Genomic DNA, 20,008 nt, shown 5'->3' with positions numbered 1-20,008 from the left:
CTGGCTACATCTGTAGATGTGTTCAAAACTCTAAGAAAGGTGACAACTTCTGTTGCATAAAATAGTTTTTCAGCTAGCAAAACGGCCCAACAGATTATAAAACATAACTTGGGAAGGTGATTTTTAGGGCTAAAACTGTAGTTTATACACTGACCATAAGTTTCGCTGTGTATGTAGGTTTATTTACTAGTGCAAATATGTGTGCAAACATACAAAGTTATGAAAACCATATATAAATGTACCAATAAATGCACAAGAAGGATGCAATTAAACTGAACTTGGACGCATCTGGACTTCCATTGAATAGTAAATAGCAAATGCAGCAGGTTTACCTCCTGACTTATGAAAAATGACATATAAGATACTGATTTCCATATGACAAATACCGCTTTGCTATATCTAGGCATCTCAACACCAGTACATCTTTATGTTAGCACATTTTCTGATGAGTGAAATACAGCATCACAACATTTTGTCATTGGCACTGCACTTCAAAAATATGGCTGCACTTGAAAGTGTCTGGCTCTGTCAGCCTCTTCTTCTGGCAGTGTCGTTGTATGTCTCTTTGGCAAGTCCTCTAGTTATCTGGCATAAACATTCTTTTTACCACTGAAGCTTAAAAGTCTGCACTTTTGTCACTTCTGGTCCTCCAAAGTATTTGTGGTTCTGGCATCATCGCTTTTCACTTCTGGCACCTCTTTCGTCTGTCTGTTTCATTTTCCCTCATTATACCTTTGGAAACTTAGAAACTTGGATATGTTTTCAAGATCAGCTTCACCAGGGATGTGTTCTGTACTTGGGAACATTATTTCACTAATGTTGACTTGGAAAAAGGTATAAAAGTAAAAAAAAAATCATTAGTACATACCTCCATGCTCAATATAGCTTTATGCAACCCATGCATTCATATATTTACTTACATATCACTGAATATACATATGATTTGAGGGCAAAGAGAACAAAATGGCTTCATGTATTCAAATTAGGCAGATAAAAATGGTCATCTGTACAAACCAATCAGATTACAGCTTCCACTTTTCTAGCACTGGTAGAAATGTAAACAGTGGCCTGTCTGGTTGCCACGGGCAACTCCTCAACTTTTCTGAACTAGCTGGAAAAAACTAGGCCCAAACTGTAACTCAATGGCATATATGTTCGATTTATACTGAACAAGAGGCTTGTTCTCGGTATAGTGATATCTCATAACTTTATATCTGTAGTTAACGAGAGCCAGTAAGGCTGCAAATTCAATTAATATATGTAATCACAGGCACGCAGCCATAATGTTGAAGTATTCTCATTCATAGACTTGATGAATGGGCCTATGCAGGCCAGGATGACCTTGTAAGAAACAATTTTTTTAAAAAGATTAAAATCAAAAAAATATAAGCCTCTACACTCAGGCATACATTTTGCTCCCCCCTCATTACAGCACGTATCTGGTTAATTATAACAGGCTGGTTGATTCATTAAACATATTTTAAAGGCAAATATGCGCTGTCGGCCATTTTGCTGACTACAATGATGGCCTGTGCTTAGATGGATGATATATTTTTATTCCAGTGAAAGCCAAACTTACAGAGAGGGAAAACCTGTGGAAGGTGGCATCATAAATACAAGTGGTAAATCCCCAGCGCTCCAAAAAGAACAATTATTTACAGATAATTTAGCACATTTACTCTCATACGTCTAAATGTTTATTCCTCACTATTTATGTCTGTGACACTGGCAGCAGCTGTCTGTCCCTCTGGCATTCTCACTGTCCGTCTGTCTCCCTGGCACTGGCACAATCCTTTACTCCCAATGCCACCCTTTTGAACTGTGTCTCCTCATCTAAGGTTCACCATCTGAGGAACACAAGATGGCAGTTTAGAATTCTCCATGGTAATCCTCAGTAAAGTCCTGTAAACTTGAAGCTGGTGCAGTATTACCCAAATTAATGAATGAATGATAGCCGTTATATATAATAAATACAAAAATTTTAAAATACAAAATGGAGGATTGATCGGTAAACCGATTGGCAACTATTTTCCAAGAAAGCAAAAGTTAAAAAAGTCAGCATTTATATTTTAATGCAAGTGTGAGTAGCAAGGAGTCAAATTGAGCATCTTGGAGACTAGGGAAGGGGGAGTCAGCGTAAGCGTGGTATCTTGTCACTGCTTCTTCAGCAGGCTAGCCACAGAGTCGTTGTGTTAGGTGACATTTGAATTTACAATTCCGCTGAGAAAAGCTATTAATTCACAAATTAACATTTTTCCTCTCTCTCTGTCTCACCCTCTCTCACTCACTCATTCTCCCCCTGTATCTCTCATGGATGTGCAAGCAATTGAAAAGACAAAGGAAATCGCCTTAAGGAACTGGCTTTACTGCTAGTCTGTCTGTGCAGAGATTGCTACCACTGCTTCTAGATATATAAACCAATTACCTGAACAGCTCTGTGCATGGCAGTCTGCTATTACCTCCCTGTGTAGGCTGAGGAACCACTGGCAGATAATAATACCCTGTATCTAGTTAATATGAACCAACATCACCTTATCTCCCTGTCTACAATCACAGTTCATTATCATATATTCTTATGGCTATGCACAATTAACCTGTTGGCTCTGTATCCTGAGATCTACCTATAATACCAATATGATGATTGGTACGGTGCGACTTTCTTTACATGGACTGATCACTTCAGTATATATTGTATGTAACATGCATACTGTTTTCTTAACCAACGACCAGTGAATTCAGTGAGGCAGATTTACTAATCCAGTCTAAAACTTAGACAGTGTAGACTGACACAGGTAGCCTAAAGATGTGCCAAATTTATTACAGCGACTCCCGCTGTTGGTTGACTTACTTTGGGCCACAATTTTTTTAGCAAAGTTGTCATGTTGTAAGTCATGCCCTTTCCTTCTAAATCACATGCCTTTTTTCACTAAGCCACACAACAACAAGTAATTGTGGGCCAATGTTTCCAACATGTGGAACATTTAATTATATTATTATAGATTTCCTTTTGACATTGAATAATCAAGAAATAGTTGGGTATCCATAAAGATGTCTCACCTATGTAAGACCAACATATGGAAGGTCCATCTAATATCTTTACTTATATATATAGTAAAAGTCTGGTATACAAAGGGATGCATACTATAGAGGCACACCATGGGGTTGCTATGGGTTCCTGATTGATCTTATTTCCTTGGTACTGGGTAGTGAGAACCTGTGTAGGACTCCACTTTGGATTGTTAGAAGGTATGGGGTGTTGAAATGGCCCAAGTATCATAGAAAGGGACAGTAAAACAAATACTCCTACTGCTTGTATACTTAATGATTCTTCATTGAAAATAGTCTACACTATATCTAAAAAAGAAACTAAGAATGAAAAACAGCTTTTATGGTTTTTCATTATGCTAAGAATAGACAGCACTATCTCCTGCATCTACTCCTGCAATAACATTGCTCTTCCATTCATGAGTATTTATTTCTACAGAAACTCCATAGAATATGGATGTGATCATACCCCAACTGATTTTTTTTTTCTTATAATGATCAATTCAAGACCAAAAGTGATAAGTTTAGAGTCAGTTAACCCAGGTTTTTGCAGTAGCTGGGGACATGCAAATAATGCAGTAGATACCAGATTGTCCCCCTTGAGACCTTCTTAGTTTCTGGATCAAAATTACGTTATTATACCTGCCCAAAAGATGTGTATTAGATACTTGATTAACATTTGATAAAATGCTAATGGTCTAGATGCAACTTTTCAGAAGCTTTGTAAACAGAACCCATGGGATCAGAGAGTTTTCTTTGGCCTTGTCAAGGCCTAGTCATTAGACAGGAGTCTCACTTACCAAAAGGAAATCTCTCCCGTTCCCAGGATCACCGGCATCACAGACGTATCACTCATCAAAGCCTAAAATTATTAGCCCTACCCTGCAAGTCTTACTATTTGGGCTCATTGTGCATCTAAGAACTTTTATAGTTCAAGTTAACAGGATAGAAAGTATATCTTGGACTATAACATTAAGGAGATACTGCAGATAAATGCTGTTTATGAAGCCTGTGATGCTTGCTGTTGCTCACAGGAAGGGACACTTTGTGTCAAAAAGGTATTGTCTTATTACAACTGGTAATAAAAACTCACCTGCTATTTAGATGAAGGCAGAAGGGGGCAATGAGACCCTCCCACATTCCTAAATATGCTGTAGAAGTTTAGAGATCCCCTGACTTAGGTGAGTTATCTTCCCATCCCACACACTGTAAGAGATGGATAAAAATCACCAAAGGAATCAGCAGGCGGTGCCAGTAACTCAAACCGCTCTGACCGTTCGGTGAACCTAATCCTGGTGACCTTGACAGCACTGGAAGGCGGCCTCAGAAATCCCAACCTTTTCAGAGATGTAGACTGGCTGTGGCTCGTGTTCCCTCTTCAAGAGTGCTCCACACGAGACACAGAACCTGTCTGTAGTTTTCCATTCTTGTATACAAACTGCACCACTGTCAAAGCTTTTGGATTTATTTCCTCATAGATAATCAGATGGAGAACCAACAACAAAAAAAAGAAACTGCAGTAGTGGAACAATGCAGGTGAAATAAGCAAATGGAAAGGGAGAATAACTCATATACATGTAGTATAATTATGGCACTATGTTGCAATGGCACCTATAACGATGGTCATGCTAATATTTTCAAGGCCATTGTGTACAAATTGCCAATTTTCATGATCATTTCATGCTAAATAGTAACAAGGAAGTAGACCTGTTGCATTTCTTTTAGGGTTAACTATACAGTATGTTACTACAAAAGCTAAAAAGATTAGCATTGGATTTTAATAGGATTGCAACAACGGTACTCTTGTCCATGGGCTGTCAGCCACATACTACCCCTTTAAAGAATATTCCCTTCCTCATTCCTAGTCATTACGCAAAATATCTAAAAATGCAGGATGTATCACGGCAGATATGCCCTTCAGGACCCTAGGAAACTTGGGTTGTTGTAATAGTGACCATGCTTATCCAGAAATAATGAATTAAGTATATTACGGCAAACTGTTCTAACATAAGTACAGAAATCCAATTGCAACTTTTGGTGGCATCTGCAGAATGATGGGAGATGAGCAGTCAGATTAGCTGTACAGTGTGAATAGAAATTTGTGTGGTAGAGCCCTGCATGCTACACACATTCCATTCTGACATTCAGTACAGGGAAAAGATTTACTGTTCACTGATTATGAAGTTTGAGTTTTCAAGATAAGGGTTTCATCTCTGTGTGTGTTCAGCAACGAAAAGGCCGACTCAAGGAAGAGTGTAGTCATTGAAGAACTTTCCTACTAAAATTGAGGTCAGTTGGGATGACCTTATGGGAATGAATAAAGCTCCTTATTAAAATGAGATATATTTATATATGTATCTAAATTACTTCTATATTAATCATATCACATTTTACACGCTTATTATACCCGCAGCCCTAGCTGTCCTACATGCATGAGGACTGGGTTAGGTTTAAAATACCAGTAGTTCCTTTATGAATCAATAATCTATACTTTTATTGAAGCTATCCTGTAAGATAAACACAGGTGGAGTTTGCAATTGTGGGCATAGTTTGTAGGCTTTGTATGTTACATAAGTTATGTTTTTGGCTTTAGTATTACTAATGCTAATAATATGTTCATTTAATCTCTAATGTATTGCATCTACAACAGGCATTGTATGTCAGGCTGTGGTCCAATTGTGATCATATCTGGACTTACACACATTTTACTACCTACAGTAATACTACCCACACACTTTACTGACCAACAGATAGCTGAAGGGTGTTACTTGTCAGTCAATGAATGCAAAGAGGTTAATTTGCCCATCCACAAATTATTTCTATAACTTTTTTGACAATTGATCATGATTGAGGGGTTTTCCAGGAACAGGGTTGCCTGAAATTCCTGGACAGTGCTTAAAAATCGAGGACTTTTTTCAAGTGTCTGGTGGTAATTTAGCAAGTCCATTTGATTGTAATTCTCAGCATTTTAGAACTCACAGTAAATGCTGGTGTTCACTATTAGTATCTGACCTACAGACCTGTATTGCTTATAATTTTTGATATTTTTGATATTTTTCCAATTTGTCCATAAAAATGTTGGTTGTCCATAATTTTTTGGTTAATTGTCCAGAAAAATAAGTTGTTGACCCTGACCGGGAGTTTAGTATTGATGGCCTATCCTGAGGATAAGTCATCAATCTATGATTGTGGAGGTCCGACCCCCGGCGCACCTGCTGATAAGCTGTTTGAAGAGACCACAGTTCTCCGATGAGCACTGTGGCCTCTTCCTAGGCCAATGTCATCTCATTTATTGGTCACATGGCCTAGGAGCTGCTCAGTCCTATTCAAGTGAATGGACCTGGGCTGCAATTGTAAGACAGCCACTATACAGTGACCATCCCCGTGCTTGGTATGATGTTAAGAGGCTGCTATGCTCACCACAGTGGTGTAACCTCTTCAAACACCTGATCTGTTGTGGTGGTGGATGTCAGAACCCCGCCAGTTAAATAGTGATGAGCCATCCTATAGATAGGTCATCAGTATTTACGTCCCAGAAAATAATCCTCTGATTACAAAGAAAAGAGATAGTATGGTATTTTATTTTTACATTTTACATAATTCTCTATAACAATTCAATAATCTGGAACTTTGATAATCTGCCACCTATTAGACCCAATAATGTTGGATAAAAACATCTTCCTTCTGCCATCATATTATATATATTTTTTTAACAAATGCTATTAATAATGGTTTGCAGAAGGCTTTTCATATAAAATAAATCTGATAACCTAAATTGTATAAGTGAAACATCTCAATTTCTATATTACATATCAGTGTCATAAATATAAAAATGCATAATAACAATTTTCACCTTGCAGTATATTATTACTGCCTCAAACCATGCGCAATTCAAAGTTTTAGCAGATTGCAGATCCTGGCAGTGAGCCGGTAGGAAGGGGTTAAATGGAGAAGTGGTCTTGAATTAGATGGATATCACAGAGTGAAGTCCTGTTGTGTTCGCTGGGCCTCACAATTTGCTGCTGTATGTCAGACAAGCAGAATGAAGTGATGAAAAAAAAATGAAAGTGTGGCAGTGTCAGCTCTCGCCGTTGTTCGACAGTGTAAAATTAAATTAATAAAGCCCCCAACACAGGAAAACATAACAGGAAATTAATGGCCCCTACTGTCGCTCCTGATGCAGTCATTTGCAACCCTGCTTTCCGCACCAAAGACTTCATAAATGCAAGCAGTTTCTCTAAACAAGCATAGTTAGAGCTGCATGCTATGTAATTTTTCGCCTTCCTTCTGTCCTTCCAGCTAACAAAGCTGGCATTTGAGATTGGCTTGTAAGGTTCTCTCAGGCTTACTCATGTTCCACGCTGTACCGGCCTAAAGGTGCATAGTCATTCAACCTCATGGGTCACAAACCTCTGTGTTAGCTTTTTGTTTGTGCTTCTACAAGCAGTTTATTAAGTGACAGAATTCAGCATGGATATTTACCAGACTGTGGCAGATCCCAGAATTCCCTGCTACGGCAATGGCTACGTACTTCATGTTACTTGGCTATAGCCAGACAGATTATTAAGAAATTTTAGTAAAAATTAGATAACCAATGGCTGCTTTTCTTTTCTATTTATGATGGAAAATCTAGTAAACCCATCCCTGTAATGTATAAAAGGCCTTCATACCTACTCAAGTTTGCAACCTAAAACATTATAGACTAAAAGGGGAAGATTTTTTATCACTTATATGCTAGCGGAATATGCACAACTTCTAGACATAGGGCTTTAGGAATATTATGATGCAGATTTACCCAGCCTTTATTAATCATAACGTGTAACTGTCACTTTGGTTTAAAGTCTTCTTAGCAAAGCTCTAACTGAGCATTGCTAAGGAGAGTCTGTCTTCAGTCTTCAGTTCTACTGAACACTGAAAATGCCTGTGTGTAACAAATTAGATAGGCGGGGCGATGGGCAGTCATAGTTAGGGCACATATACATAATAAGGAACTGGGGTAGTGACTAGAGTTGGCTGGAAGCCTCAGTATGTTACACACAGCCGTCTTCTGTAGACTGAAGACAGACTTTCCTTAGTAATGCTGTTAGAGCTTTGCTAAGAAAATTTTACACCCAGTTTTTCACTACCAAGAAACATCTTTCCCTAATAAAGTATATTACAAAGACATTTAACACCACTGTCCCTACACTATATTAAAAAACAAACTGAAAGAGTTACACTTTAAGGTGTCCATACACATATAATAGCAGTCGGCTAAACGATCATTCAGCCGACAGTTATCTCTCCCAACTCCTGCCAGATACTTACAGCTTATATCCTTGGAGAACAAAAGGATCGGGTAAAAATATTCACTTTGCCTGATCCTTCTCTACTCTCTCATCTGTTGGGGGAGAGTCTGGAGCTCCCCGTACACATTAGACTGTAAGCTCAACCTGCCGTTCTTGGTGGGTTCGGCCAACAATACACTAATGTGTATGTGGGCCTTAAGACTAGCCAGTTTAACCCAAATTTTTTAAGTGACTCCTGCTGGTTGATAACTGTGTTGTGTCCTTAGACAGTTTTGCCTAACTTTACGCTGCCTATTATCTGGCTTACTTTGCTCCACAATTTTGGCAAACATTAACACATCTTAAGCCAAAGCCATTTCTCGCTAAGCCATGCCCCTTTCTGAATAGCCACACCTCCTTGTTAAACGCGGAGCAATAATTGTCCAAAACACTAAATAAATGTGGTGCAAAGATTGTACACCATGGAGGACAATGTCCAAAGCGACCCATCACAGAACAGCTTTCACTATACTAGACCAGTTTCAGAAAAAGATAAGTTCTGACTGGTTGTAATTGGCAACAAAGCCAGTTTTCCTCTTAGACAGTTTTGATAAATAAGGCTGTATGGGGTAATTTGCGAAACTGTCTTAAAGAAAAAGTATTGTTTTTACCCATAGTGGCCAATACCATTGCAGCTTTTATTTTCTAAAATGAAAGCTGTGCTGTGATTGGTTTTTATGAGCAACAAAGAAAGTTTTTCTATCAGTTTCATAAATTTTCCCTTATGTTTTTTGGCGCAAATGAAGCCAAAATTCTGGTGTATTTAGCTTATTACTTCTCCCCCTATGTACCTTGTACACGATAGTCCTTTTCTAAAAACTAATGAAAATGACCACATTTTGGGGTTCATGCTGAATGCCATATTTTCGATGTAAATATACCAAAATAATGCATTGATACTTCTGCCATAATATATCTAGCCACAACATTTCATATTAATTTCTTAACTCATCTACCCATTCAAATAATATTATAATTGTACTACTGGAGCCTGTTTATTCGCTTTATCTAGCATGTGAATTAGAAAGCAATACATTTTTTCTGATGGGAGAAAACAAGGATTTAGATTGGATACAGAATAACTAGGTGGTCTCCTCTGATGACTCTATGGGGCTGAATAAGTGGTGGACTACCTAATAGGCCATAGAGATAGCAGAATTAACTGATTGGGTATGAAAATTGCAGCAAATCATATTAAGAATTTTAGAGGATTCACTCATGTCAATGGTAAATGCATGGTGGCAAAGTCTAGATCCAGTTGTTGACTCTCATGGAATGAGTTTATAACTAACCACATTGATAAAGAAGAAAGGAAAAGTTCAAGTAGTAAAGCTCTAAGGCTACAGTGATGTTCTGGATCAGTGGATCTGAACCTTGTTTGTGAAGATGGCAAGCACCAACCTGGAAAACACATTTATTTATGGCCTGTCATCTCTTATATCAGTTTACACTGAATGTTCTAATATTGTTTTTTTATTGTTTTTTGTAATAAATGATATCTTGCCAGGATGTTTGTGCCTGAATTTCTGCTATGTGTGGTTGGTGAATCTTTACCTTGTTTGCCGAGCTACCTAGGTGATAGCATACAATTTGTCTTCATGCATAACTTATTAGGTTTCTCTGCTCACTGACTGTAGAACCCGGTGTCTTTTATTCAGGGCTCTTTCCTCATCATGTATTAGGCTGATTCAGTGAGGCGGGCAGTATTAGAGTTATACTTTATGTGATAATTAGACACATGCAAGAATACAGTGTAGAAATTACTGTGAGCAAGATGTGTACAGATGGAGTAGATTGGAGTAAATTGCATAGAAGATTGAAAGAGCAACCATGATCCAGATCTTTGCTAGTAAACAAGGTAATCTAGAATCACCTCCAAGTACTAAGGTAGCTTGTCAAGTTGGACATGTGGTTTGTTCTGTGGGAAGTATGTTCTAGAGCAAGGGGAGCTGAGCAGATTGCTATGTAGTTTTGTGGGAAAAGATTCAGAAGAACTTGTAATTTTTTGCTCTAAATATGTGCACATTCTAGGCTTAGGAGTCCAGTGGGAGGATCCATTTTGTGATTGACAACCTTACCTATATGTGTGCACTTACCTAGACAACTGTTACTATGGACTACCCACTAGAATGAGCAGATATTTAGAGCAATAAATTGCAAGTTTATTAAGGAGACGATTTACTTGGTATAATTTTTCTCTTATTATAATTTTTTTCAATTTTTTTTTCACATGGTGTACACTTTTTATAAAATTTAATAAAGAGAAACTAAACAAAATTTACAATTTAAGCTCCATGCACACGGCCATATCCATTTTGCGATCCGCAAAACACGTTACGCATTTTCCCATTCTGCATGTCCCACCCTATGTTAAAAATGCCTATTATTGTCCACAAAATGGACAGGAATAGGACATTTTTTATCTTTTTTGTAGGGAAGCAGAACAGAAATACAGATGTAGACAATACATGGTGTGCTGTCTGCATTTTTGTGATCCCACTGAAATGAGAAAAAATGCGGACTGGATGTGAACCAAAAATACAGTCATGTGCATGGGACTTCATGCTGAATCTTTTCCCACAAAACGATATCAATCTGCTCAGCTCCTCCTGCTCTGTAACATGCTGCCTGCAGATTGTACTGCATTTTTATGGTGATGAGTTCCCTTCTGCAGTTTTTTATCATAGAAATGAGAGAACATGAAGTTATGAGTGTCCATTATTCACATTATGTACCAATATGCCCCAAATTAATATTTTAGCGGAGGACGTTGTATAGATATGCTGTACTTAGACATGAACAGCACACTACATGGAAGTCATAGACTTTGATGAATACAGTAGGTCTATAGACTGTGCTATATAGAACTATAAATAAACCCAGTAGCTCCATACAGCTACTATTCCTGAGATCTCTTTGGGGCATGATGTAGATTAATAGGCCTTATTTATATGGAATACATTTTATTAAATAAACAAGAATTCATTGAATGTATTTGTAAGTGATTAGAGAAACATAGATGCTTTTTACAGAAACAGTGCCACTCCTATCCACAGGTTTTGTTGGGTACTGCAGTTCATCCCTAGTCCAGTAAATGGAGCTTAGGCTATGCGTTAAAGATATCCGACAGCCTGCTGGAGTTCACCGTATCTGGCCTAGCTGGATAGGGCCATGCACTGCTGGAGCCCACTGACTATAATGGGATCCGGTGGGGAGGTGTTAAACTAGTCTAACTGCCAACAGACAGGAGTAGGGCTGCTGCTGCAGTAGGAAAGCTAATATTATACAACCCTTAGGTAAAAATTCCCATTGATGTGAAGACAACTCATAACTGCCAGTTTGAAAAGACATGACAAGCTGATTTTGTTATCTGTGAGTCCATACATTGTCATGCAGGTTAGCTAGATTGATAGCAAACAATTGAATTCACCCACTTCTTTCAAAAAGGATGACCTCAGTTGCCCGATAATACAATGGATGATGTGATGAAGCATGGCAGTAGATAAAGGTATCATTAGCCAACAATTCCCATCATCAGCAACACCAGTCTGAACTTCCTAGTTGTTGTAGTTCAGTGGCATCTGGTGCGCTATAGGTTGGATGCCCTTGGCCTACATCTTCTCTGCAGCCTGCAACCCAAGCCCTTAAATCTATGATTAATGAGCTTAATAAAGGTAAAGCATTTATGAAAGCTGTAACTGCTTTGCAGCATCCCCCTGCATAATGCTCAGCCAATGTCTGGTATGAGAGGGTGAAGACTGATGACTGATGTCAGATTTCACAACCAAAGCTTCCTACATCTTTTCCCTCCGCTCTGACCGAGAAACGGAAAGTCATTTTCTGTTTTTGAAGGAATGAATTATCTCTGTGAAGAAAAACACTGCTACAGTATTGATGACTAGTATTATGATTATATGATGTTGTTGTGCTGTGTGCGGGTATTGGTTTAGCTGTTCTCCTGCTCGCTCGCTTGCTGCTGTGAATGACAAACGCTGGGTTATTGATCGCCTTCTGAACTCAGCCCAGCTGATAGAAGGTAATTAATGACTCCATTTGCCTCAGTACCGACGAGAACAATTGAGTTTGAAACTGCAACAACTGCCAACGCTATGAAAGGCCCCCAAGGGGGTGTCCAGGAAAGATGCCTGACACCGGCAGGTTTCAGAGGGAATTAGGAAGTGTGCGGCGGTGGTGGGGGTGGAGGTGCCAGCAACTACATGCCGTAATAGAACAAGACACAATGTTGCAATTAGATTATTAATTAAAAGTAAGATATTCAACCGGGGAAGTCCGAGAGTTTAACCCTGTCATTGCGCTGCTGATGCAGTTCCAAACTGAGAAGGTTACACTACGTATTAGTGAAAGAGCAATTGGTTGTAACTCATCACTTTGCAAGTAATACTTGAAAACAGTCATTCATTTTATTTTTCACTGTAACATCCTGTAAATGAAAAGTAAAATTAAAATAACCACAATGACTGCATTGTCTATTACATACATTTTTAGAAATCATACTGAGAGGCTGAAATTTTGAAAATGTAATTTCTGATATGTAAAACTTAACATAGCATATGTAATTTGTGTGGAAAATGTGTGTAGACAACATAGATCCTCTCTGCGCGTCTATGGAAAATTGCATGCGCTGTAAATGTCCTGGCTTCACAAGGTTAATTACCTTGTTTCTCTCTTCCTTTTCCCAGCCTGGCATTGCCTCTCATGTTCTCTGTAACCCGGCTTCCACTCACCAAGCCCACAGTGGGTAAAATAAATAAATAACTGGTTGGCATGCCGCGCAGCAATAACCCCTAAAAGAGCACTATCAGTGGAACATGATTGATCAATTGAATTCCATAGCGGCTGAAAAATGCGGGATTAAGTAGTGTATTATACGCACAATGAGTTGAGGCATGATGTTCATTTCAAGTTCATTTCGCCGGCCCTCTGCCACCAGATCAGGCAATCAATAGGGCTAGCACATATCATATATCATCGCTCCCTGTGCAAGAGAAGGAGCGCCATAATCTCTCGCAAATTTAGACTGACAGATTTGTCGAGATCTGAAAAGGCCCCCTGCATAAATAAAGCAGAGGAGGGAGGACAGCACTGTGAGAGCAATCCAGGCTCACACACACATATACAAGATCAGACGTCTATCTATTGGGTCATGGCTTTTTTTTAAACGCTGATCTTTTGATTTTAAATGTGTTAAAACCGATGTGTGTTAGCAGATGATTCCGAATTTTCACAGGGCAGTAGTATTTAACCCTGGATTTACAACATCTTTAGATACAAGGAGCACTTTAAGTACCTACATAGGACTTATTTTGATCGCATTTCTCCTCATTTGAAATACATAGCATTGCTTTATGTTATATGTTCACCTTATCTGATGATCACTGCCATACTGGTTATTAAAATTACTAGTGGACCACTAGTTGGCCATAAGGGTACCCATACATGTAACAGTAAAGCGGGACATGAAATCGGTAGGGCCATCTAACTAGTTATGTGTATGGGGGTGTGCCAACTCTCTCCTGACTTTGTATGTCGGGTCGAGCATGTTACATTTTAATGCCCAATCCTTTTGTTTTCATGAGGAGTCTGGCAGTGGTTTATGTCCTTCTCTCACAAGGGCAGATACAGATCCCCAGTAGTTAAGAGGGACCACTGACATCTCAAAAGAAGGTTCCTACTGTCTATTAGAGTCCATGTAAGGAATAGAACTAGTGAATTTGATGGATTTCCCCATTGGTAACACAAGCAAGCTCAGTTGAGTATAGGGAGATGGGGTATAGCTGTTTGGCCGACCATTTAATTATCGAGTATGGAAAAATGGCAAAATCATAATCCTCTATAATATGCGATTATGTGTTCTTTCTTCCTTAATTACAACTCATCATAACTTAAGTAGTGTCCATATCAGTCTAGCGAAGTCTATTACTTCAATACTGTTTTAACAATGCTACAATGAAGAGGGATACAGGGGCATGTCTCAGTTGGTGACTATTTTAGCATCATATATAACCCTCCACATGAGTGTAAAGGCTAATCCTCAAACTTGGATATTATTTATCAAGATCTCAATGACACATATCTTGAAATCGAAGGGTGTAGCATAGAGTAGGAGAGGGAGGTAGAACCAGTGGCAGAATATTCAATGCTTCTACTATATGTTCATCACGTTGTCAGTTTAATAACTGGCATTAATGATTATCCTTACCTAATAGAAAGATTTAGTCTGAAGAGGCTATCAGACAATCTGCTATCAGACATTGAAAGTATGAATACATGCTATGATACACTTGCATCTCAATGTTAGTATCGATCTTTTTAAGCTATATAAAGCTTGTAAATAGAGGGGGACAATCCAAATGGCTACCACTATTGATGCTAATTAAAATCTCTAGACTACCTATCCTAGAGGATGGCCTTCCTACAAACAGTTCCATTCCTTGTAGAAGGTTGGGATGCTTTTGGGCTTCTTCCACTGTAACTTGTTTTTCATATAGCACTTAGTAATATAGCCTTTGTTGATATTCTGTGCCATTTGCTATAGTTCATAAATCATATCCTCCATTATGGACAGGACCAATATGTGGAAAGAACTGGAGATTTACCCAACAAGGGGACATGGCTTATGAACTATAGCAAACGACAGAATATCAACAAAGGTTATATTAGTAAGTGCCATATTGTCATCTTACATACACATTGGTCAACTGTAGCTAGTAAGTGGCCAAACCCTTGAGGGGCTTCAGCTCAAACCATCAATTAAAGCAATCCTAAAGATATCACCTATCCATAAGGTAGGTGATTGGTGTCTTATTTATGGAAGTCTGACCTTTGGGACCCCTAAGGATCATGAGAGTGGTAGTACCTTCTTACCTGTGGTGGTTGGCATGCAGACAGCTGCTCTATTCAAAGCTTATGAAACTGCTGAAAATAGATGAGTATAGCTCTCTAATATCTCCAGTAGCCCCTCAGAGCTTTAATGGAATGTTAGTGTGCATACTTGACTGCAGCTCCATTAAATGGGGGGCACAGAACCCCTGTTTTCGGTGAGAGTCCCAGAGGTCAGACCCCCATGGATTAGACATTTATTACATCCTATGGATAGGTGATAAGCTGACATTCTGGGACAACCCCTATGTACCCCTTTGATGTATAACATGCTTAATAATTAATCCAATCATACTAAAACTAACTACAAATATATAAAAAATATATAGTATAGATATATCCTTTTTAATTATAACATGAAAAGTCATCCATAATCATTTTTAAAATTAACATAAAGAGAAATCAACATGGGCCATTTCCTCTAGGGTGAACGAAATGATGCTTTGCTAAAGGATAAGACAAAAGGCTTTGTACTTCCTCTAATCAATATCTGATATTTTACATTAGCTTATGAAGGATACTGCTCCATGCTATATAATGTAATATTGATTATATCATATCCAACATTCACCTGCAAAGAATAAGATTTATCAGCCTTAATGTAATCTCCCGGCTTCATTCCCACTGGAACAGAATGGGCAAATATTTTTGCTTTAGATAGAATTCATACTATGAAATCTAATACACAGTGCTGAAATACGACTACCTATGCTCACCAGACGTAAAAGTCAGTACACAATAACTGAAGCATTAATATCTACCCATTATTAACACACTATTAATAATCTAATTATATAATTCAGTACAGTGTAGAATGTATTGTTCCAAGTCAGATAACACCAAAAATTAGCTTCCTGTAAACACTTAATTTGCCTTATGAATCTATGGAATTAGTAGCTCTTCTGGCAAAGCTACAAGCTGCTATCATTGCTGTGTCCTCTTTTGTTATATAGATGGGTCTGATGGTTCTGGTCCAAATGGAGATTCTCAGAGCAGCGTGGAGAGCTTACGGAAACATCTACGTGCAGACAACTTCACCCAGCAACAGTTGGAAGCCTTAGATCGGGTATTTGAACGCCCATCATATTCTGATGTCTTTCAAGCTTCAGAACACATTAAATCAGAGCAGGTAAAGTGGGTGAGAGAAATATTCTATCTTGTTAATATAAGTAGAATAAGTAAAAACTTTCCCTATAAGGTAATTTCCCCAGAAAATGAAAGATGTACAGAAAAAATGTCATGACTGTACTATATGAGTATTACAGACATATATTTTGCAATTAAGCTTTGTACACACTGCATTGTAGCTTCCATTGGAGGTATATGCTCATGATATATACATCCAACAGAAATCATTGATAGATGCCACACAGTTGGATCCATCACCTATGGATAGGTCCCATCATGACAAAACAAATACTTTTTTTGTGATGGCCCTTAGTGTTGAAAAGCACTGTTTGGTGCACTTTCTTATGCAGTTCAAGAAAAAAAGAAAAAATGCCAAGGCATACCGGCCAGATGGAGGCACAACAAACACTCGTTTGGCCTCTGTTGGGCGTATGTGCGCAAATGGATTATTATAACTTATTTGCTGGGAGAGCATACATTAAACACACTGCCTTACATTGACACTAGAGCCCGAGTGCAAATTCCTTTGGTTCTAAACTTTAAAGTTTTAAGCGGTTTTGGAATCACCGGTAGGATATTTTTTGAAGAGATCTTGTTCACCAGAGTACAGTATACATCATACTGAATCAAAATACTAAATAACAGAAACAAATTAATTTATATATGTAAAGTCCCTTGTTGACCCACTAGGTAGCCATTTTTCAAAATAATCTTTGTGGATACTATTGCCGATGAAGGCCACCCAGATAAAGAGAACTTAAAAATACCTTCAGCAATGAGTTTAAAACTACCATTACTGAGCTGCTGTTTACTCAAAGCCACTCTTTTTTTACTTTTTTAAGTTCAAGCTTTCTACTTATATCAAAATCAAATATCATTTTATAAAACAGATTATGGAGTACCATGAGCCAGTTCAAAAATAAAGCTAGTTGAGCAACCTAGCTCTTTAAACCACTTTTCTGTGCTTTAAGGCCGCATAAAAAACAGGAATTGTAGACCTCGGCTGATATCCTTGCACAGTAACTAGTCTTTCTATTTTTATCATAGAAGTTGTTTGTCTTAATGGAACATGATTAATAAAAAATCTTCCGAAATGCCCCAAACTATAAAACATGAAATGAAGAAAAGGCATATTTGAATCAGTTTTTTTTTCTTTTCCCAGAGTCCCAGAGTTTATTACAATGGATAACCTTTATTTACTTTCATTAGACTATTAAACGCCAGCACAGTCATTTTTTTCACCCTGAAACTTAAAGCAGGGCCCATAAAGCAAATCTAAAGCCTAATTGAGTTCATTTTAATTTCTCTCCGATCACAGCGAATTACTCCGGTGATAAATCAGGGGGCAGCTTCACCCCCAGTAGAAGGCCTAATTTGCAGCTAATTACGAAACTGATTTCAACAGGAAGATCAATACGAAAAGGAATTGGAAATGACTAGGCTGTGGCGTCCAGGCATAGAGGTGGGGGCGTGGATGGAAAAAAAAAAGGGGCAAGAAAGAGCAGAAAATCAGTTTTAATTTAATGTAATATTAATCAGAAAGAGTTTTCTCTCTCTTTTTGGTTCCCTCTTTTTATTATCCCTTTGAAAAGGCAGCTGTAGAGAGCAAGGTCTGCTCCCGAGAAAACCATAATAAGAAGGCAATTACTAGATTGTTTTGGACAGGACACCCTTTCAAATTCAATGACTCCCCCTCCCACCCTTCTGTTGGCCATGTGCTCTGGCCCACTCCCCAATTTCATACCCCAGTGAACAGGAAGAGGGAAAATACGAACAGGGTGATGGGGGAGTATCCTTCCATTGTATTTAATGAAGCACATCATTCACAAAATCAAATGCTGATGATTTAGGAAGACAGGTGATTTTTGGTTTTGTTTTTATTTTTAATATACCACCGGCAAAATCTATGAGATAGCAATGTAAAGTGTAGGAGATGGGAAACTAAAGCCCATCTGCTTCTTGGATATCACTTGGGGCTTTACGTTCTTTAAAGAAAATGACCCTGTTTTCACATTCAGCTTTGTACATTTGTTTCAGTTTATTTATGGCCAACTCACAACTATCCCATCTCCTAGTCCCCCTCTTTTAACACTGTAATGCAATACGGGGTTACCTATATCATAAATGCTGTCCACATTTTAAGCAAACAGCACATTACCTGATAGCACAGGTTTTACCATACGCATTTTCATTTCCAATACACAGTGTAGGACAGCATACTTCATGAAATACACATAATACACACATAAACAAGCATTATATACTTCTGTAACAACTCTATCAGCTAAAAAAGTGACTTAAATACTGGCAGAATTACAAAGAAATTATTACTCACTTCCTATATTTCTCTTACTTCACTCTACTACTCTTAAAATGAATAGACATGATGATTTCTGTGATTTGCTATTTTTTCATGGTTTGGGCAATTGATAAAACTTCTCTAATCGAACTAATTTCTAAAATAGACATTGGAAGTCAAGCCACATTGGGCCTAATACAGCAAAGTGCAACCAGGTTCATGAGTTTTCTTTACACTTATTGCCTACAGTAATTGTTATTTTATTTTTTATTGACCATCAGGCAAATGAATACTCCCTTCCAGCACTGACCCCTGGTCTGGATGAAGTCAAATCTAGTTTAACAGTCTCTGGCAATGCAGACCTAGGAAACAATGTGTCAGGACCTCAGTCGTATCCAGTAGTAACTGGTAGGTAAAACTCTTCCCTAGAATTTTACTTGTTTGGTTTTGATTGGTACACATGATTACATGTCCCTACCAGTACAGTAAGAGTTAAAATGGAACACCTTCAAGGTATGATCTGATTATAAGAATATCATGAAGTTCACTCAGTATCTCCACATATATGATCCTCTTAATGGTTTTCTGGGATTACAATATTGATGGGCTATCCTTAGTCTAGGGTCATCAATAACAGATCAGAGGGTCCCAAATCTCCCCGCATCACTGCAGATCAGTTGTTTTGAAAAAGAAAACTGCAATACCAAGCACAACCACTGCTAAGTGTATGGCAGGCAGATGTACAGAGCAATATAAATAATGAAGAGGCTTCAACACTCACGCAAGCGACTGATCAGCAGTTCTTGTCCTTGAAAACCCTTTAACCTCCTCTGTAATGGTATACTAGGGAAATGTAAGACACTATGCCATGTTCCTCGGCAGCTTACAGCTCATTTCCGGGGGTACTAGGTAATTCTGCGATCAGTTTATAGATGAAGCACCCCTGTAAGAAACAAGGATTGTAACTCGTTTAGGCCTCATGCCCATGACCACATTTGGCATCCACATTCCACAGCACATGGCCATCTTCATTTATGTGGCCTTTCCATAATTTATAGAACATGTTCTATTGTTGTCTGTTTTGCAGACAATAATAGCCTTTTCTACTGATGGGTGTGAAATGAAGGCAGCACATGGTTAGAATCAGTATTTTGCAGATCCGTGGTTTGTGGACTTCAATACGGATACTGTCATGTGAAAGAGGCCTTAAAGGGGTTCTCGAGGAATTAAAATTTTTTAAATACTTAAATATTATTTTATAAAAAATATATTCACAAATACCTTTTATTACTTAAAATGGCTTGTTTTG

The 20,008-nt window shown here is 38.2% G+C and overlaps 1 protein-coding gene across 17 annotated transcripts in view; it reads left to right on the top strand.

Annotated features, from left to right (window-relative positions):
• Nucleotides 1-20,008, top strand: part of PAX2 (paired box 2) — a 76,610-nt gene that overhangs the window by 36,224 nt on the left and 20,378 nt on the right. For 16 of the 17 annotated variants that reach the window (XM_040435895.1, XM_040435894.1, XM_040435899.1 and 13 more), the window contains 2 exons: nucleotides 16,226-16,401; nucleotides 18,981-19,107. In XM_040435895.1, the coding sequence (XP_040291829.1) occupies nucleotides 16,226-16,401; nucleotides 18,981-19,107 (303 nt within the window). The remainder of the gene's footprint in view (nucleotides 1-16,225; nucleotides 16,402-18,980; nucleotides 19,108-20,008) is intronic. The other variant, XM_040435885.1, reaches the window with a different exon arrangement.

Source organism: Bufo bufo, chromosome 6 (genome assembly GCF_905171765.1).
Source record: "Bufo bufo chromosome 6, aBufBuf1.1, whole genome shotgun sequence".
Classification (NCBI taxonomy): Eukaryota; Metazoa; Chordata; class Amphibia; order Anura; family Bufonidae; genus Bufo; species Bufo bufo.
Note: the sequence above shows the minus strand (reverse complement) of the source record. Positions and strands in the feature narration are given on the sequence as shown.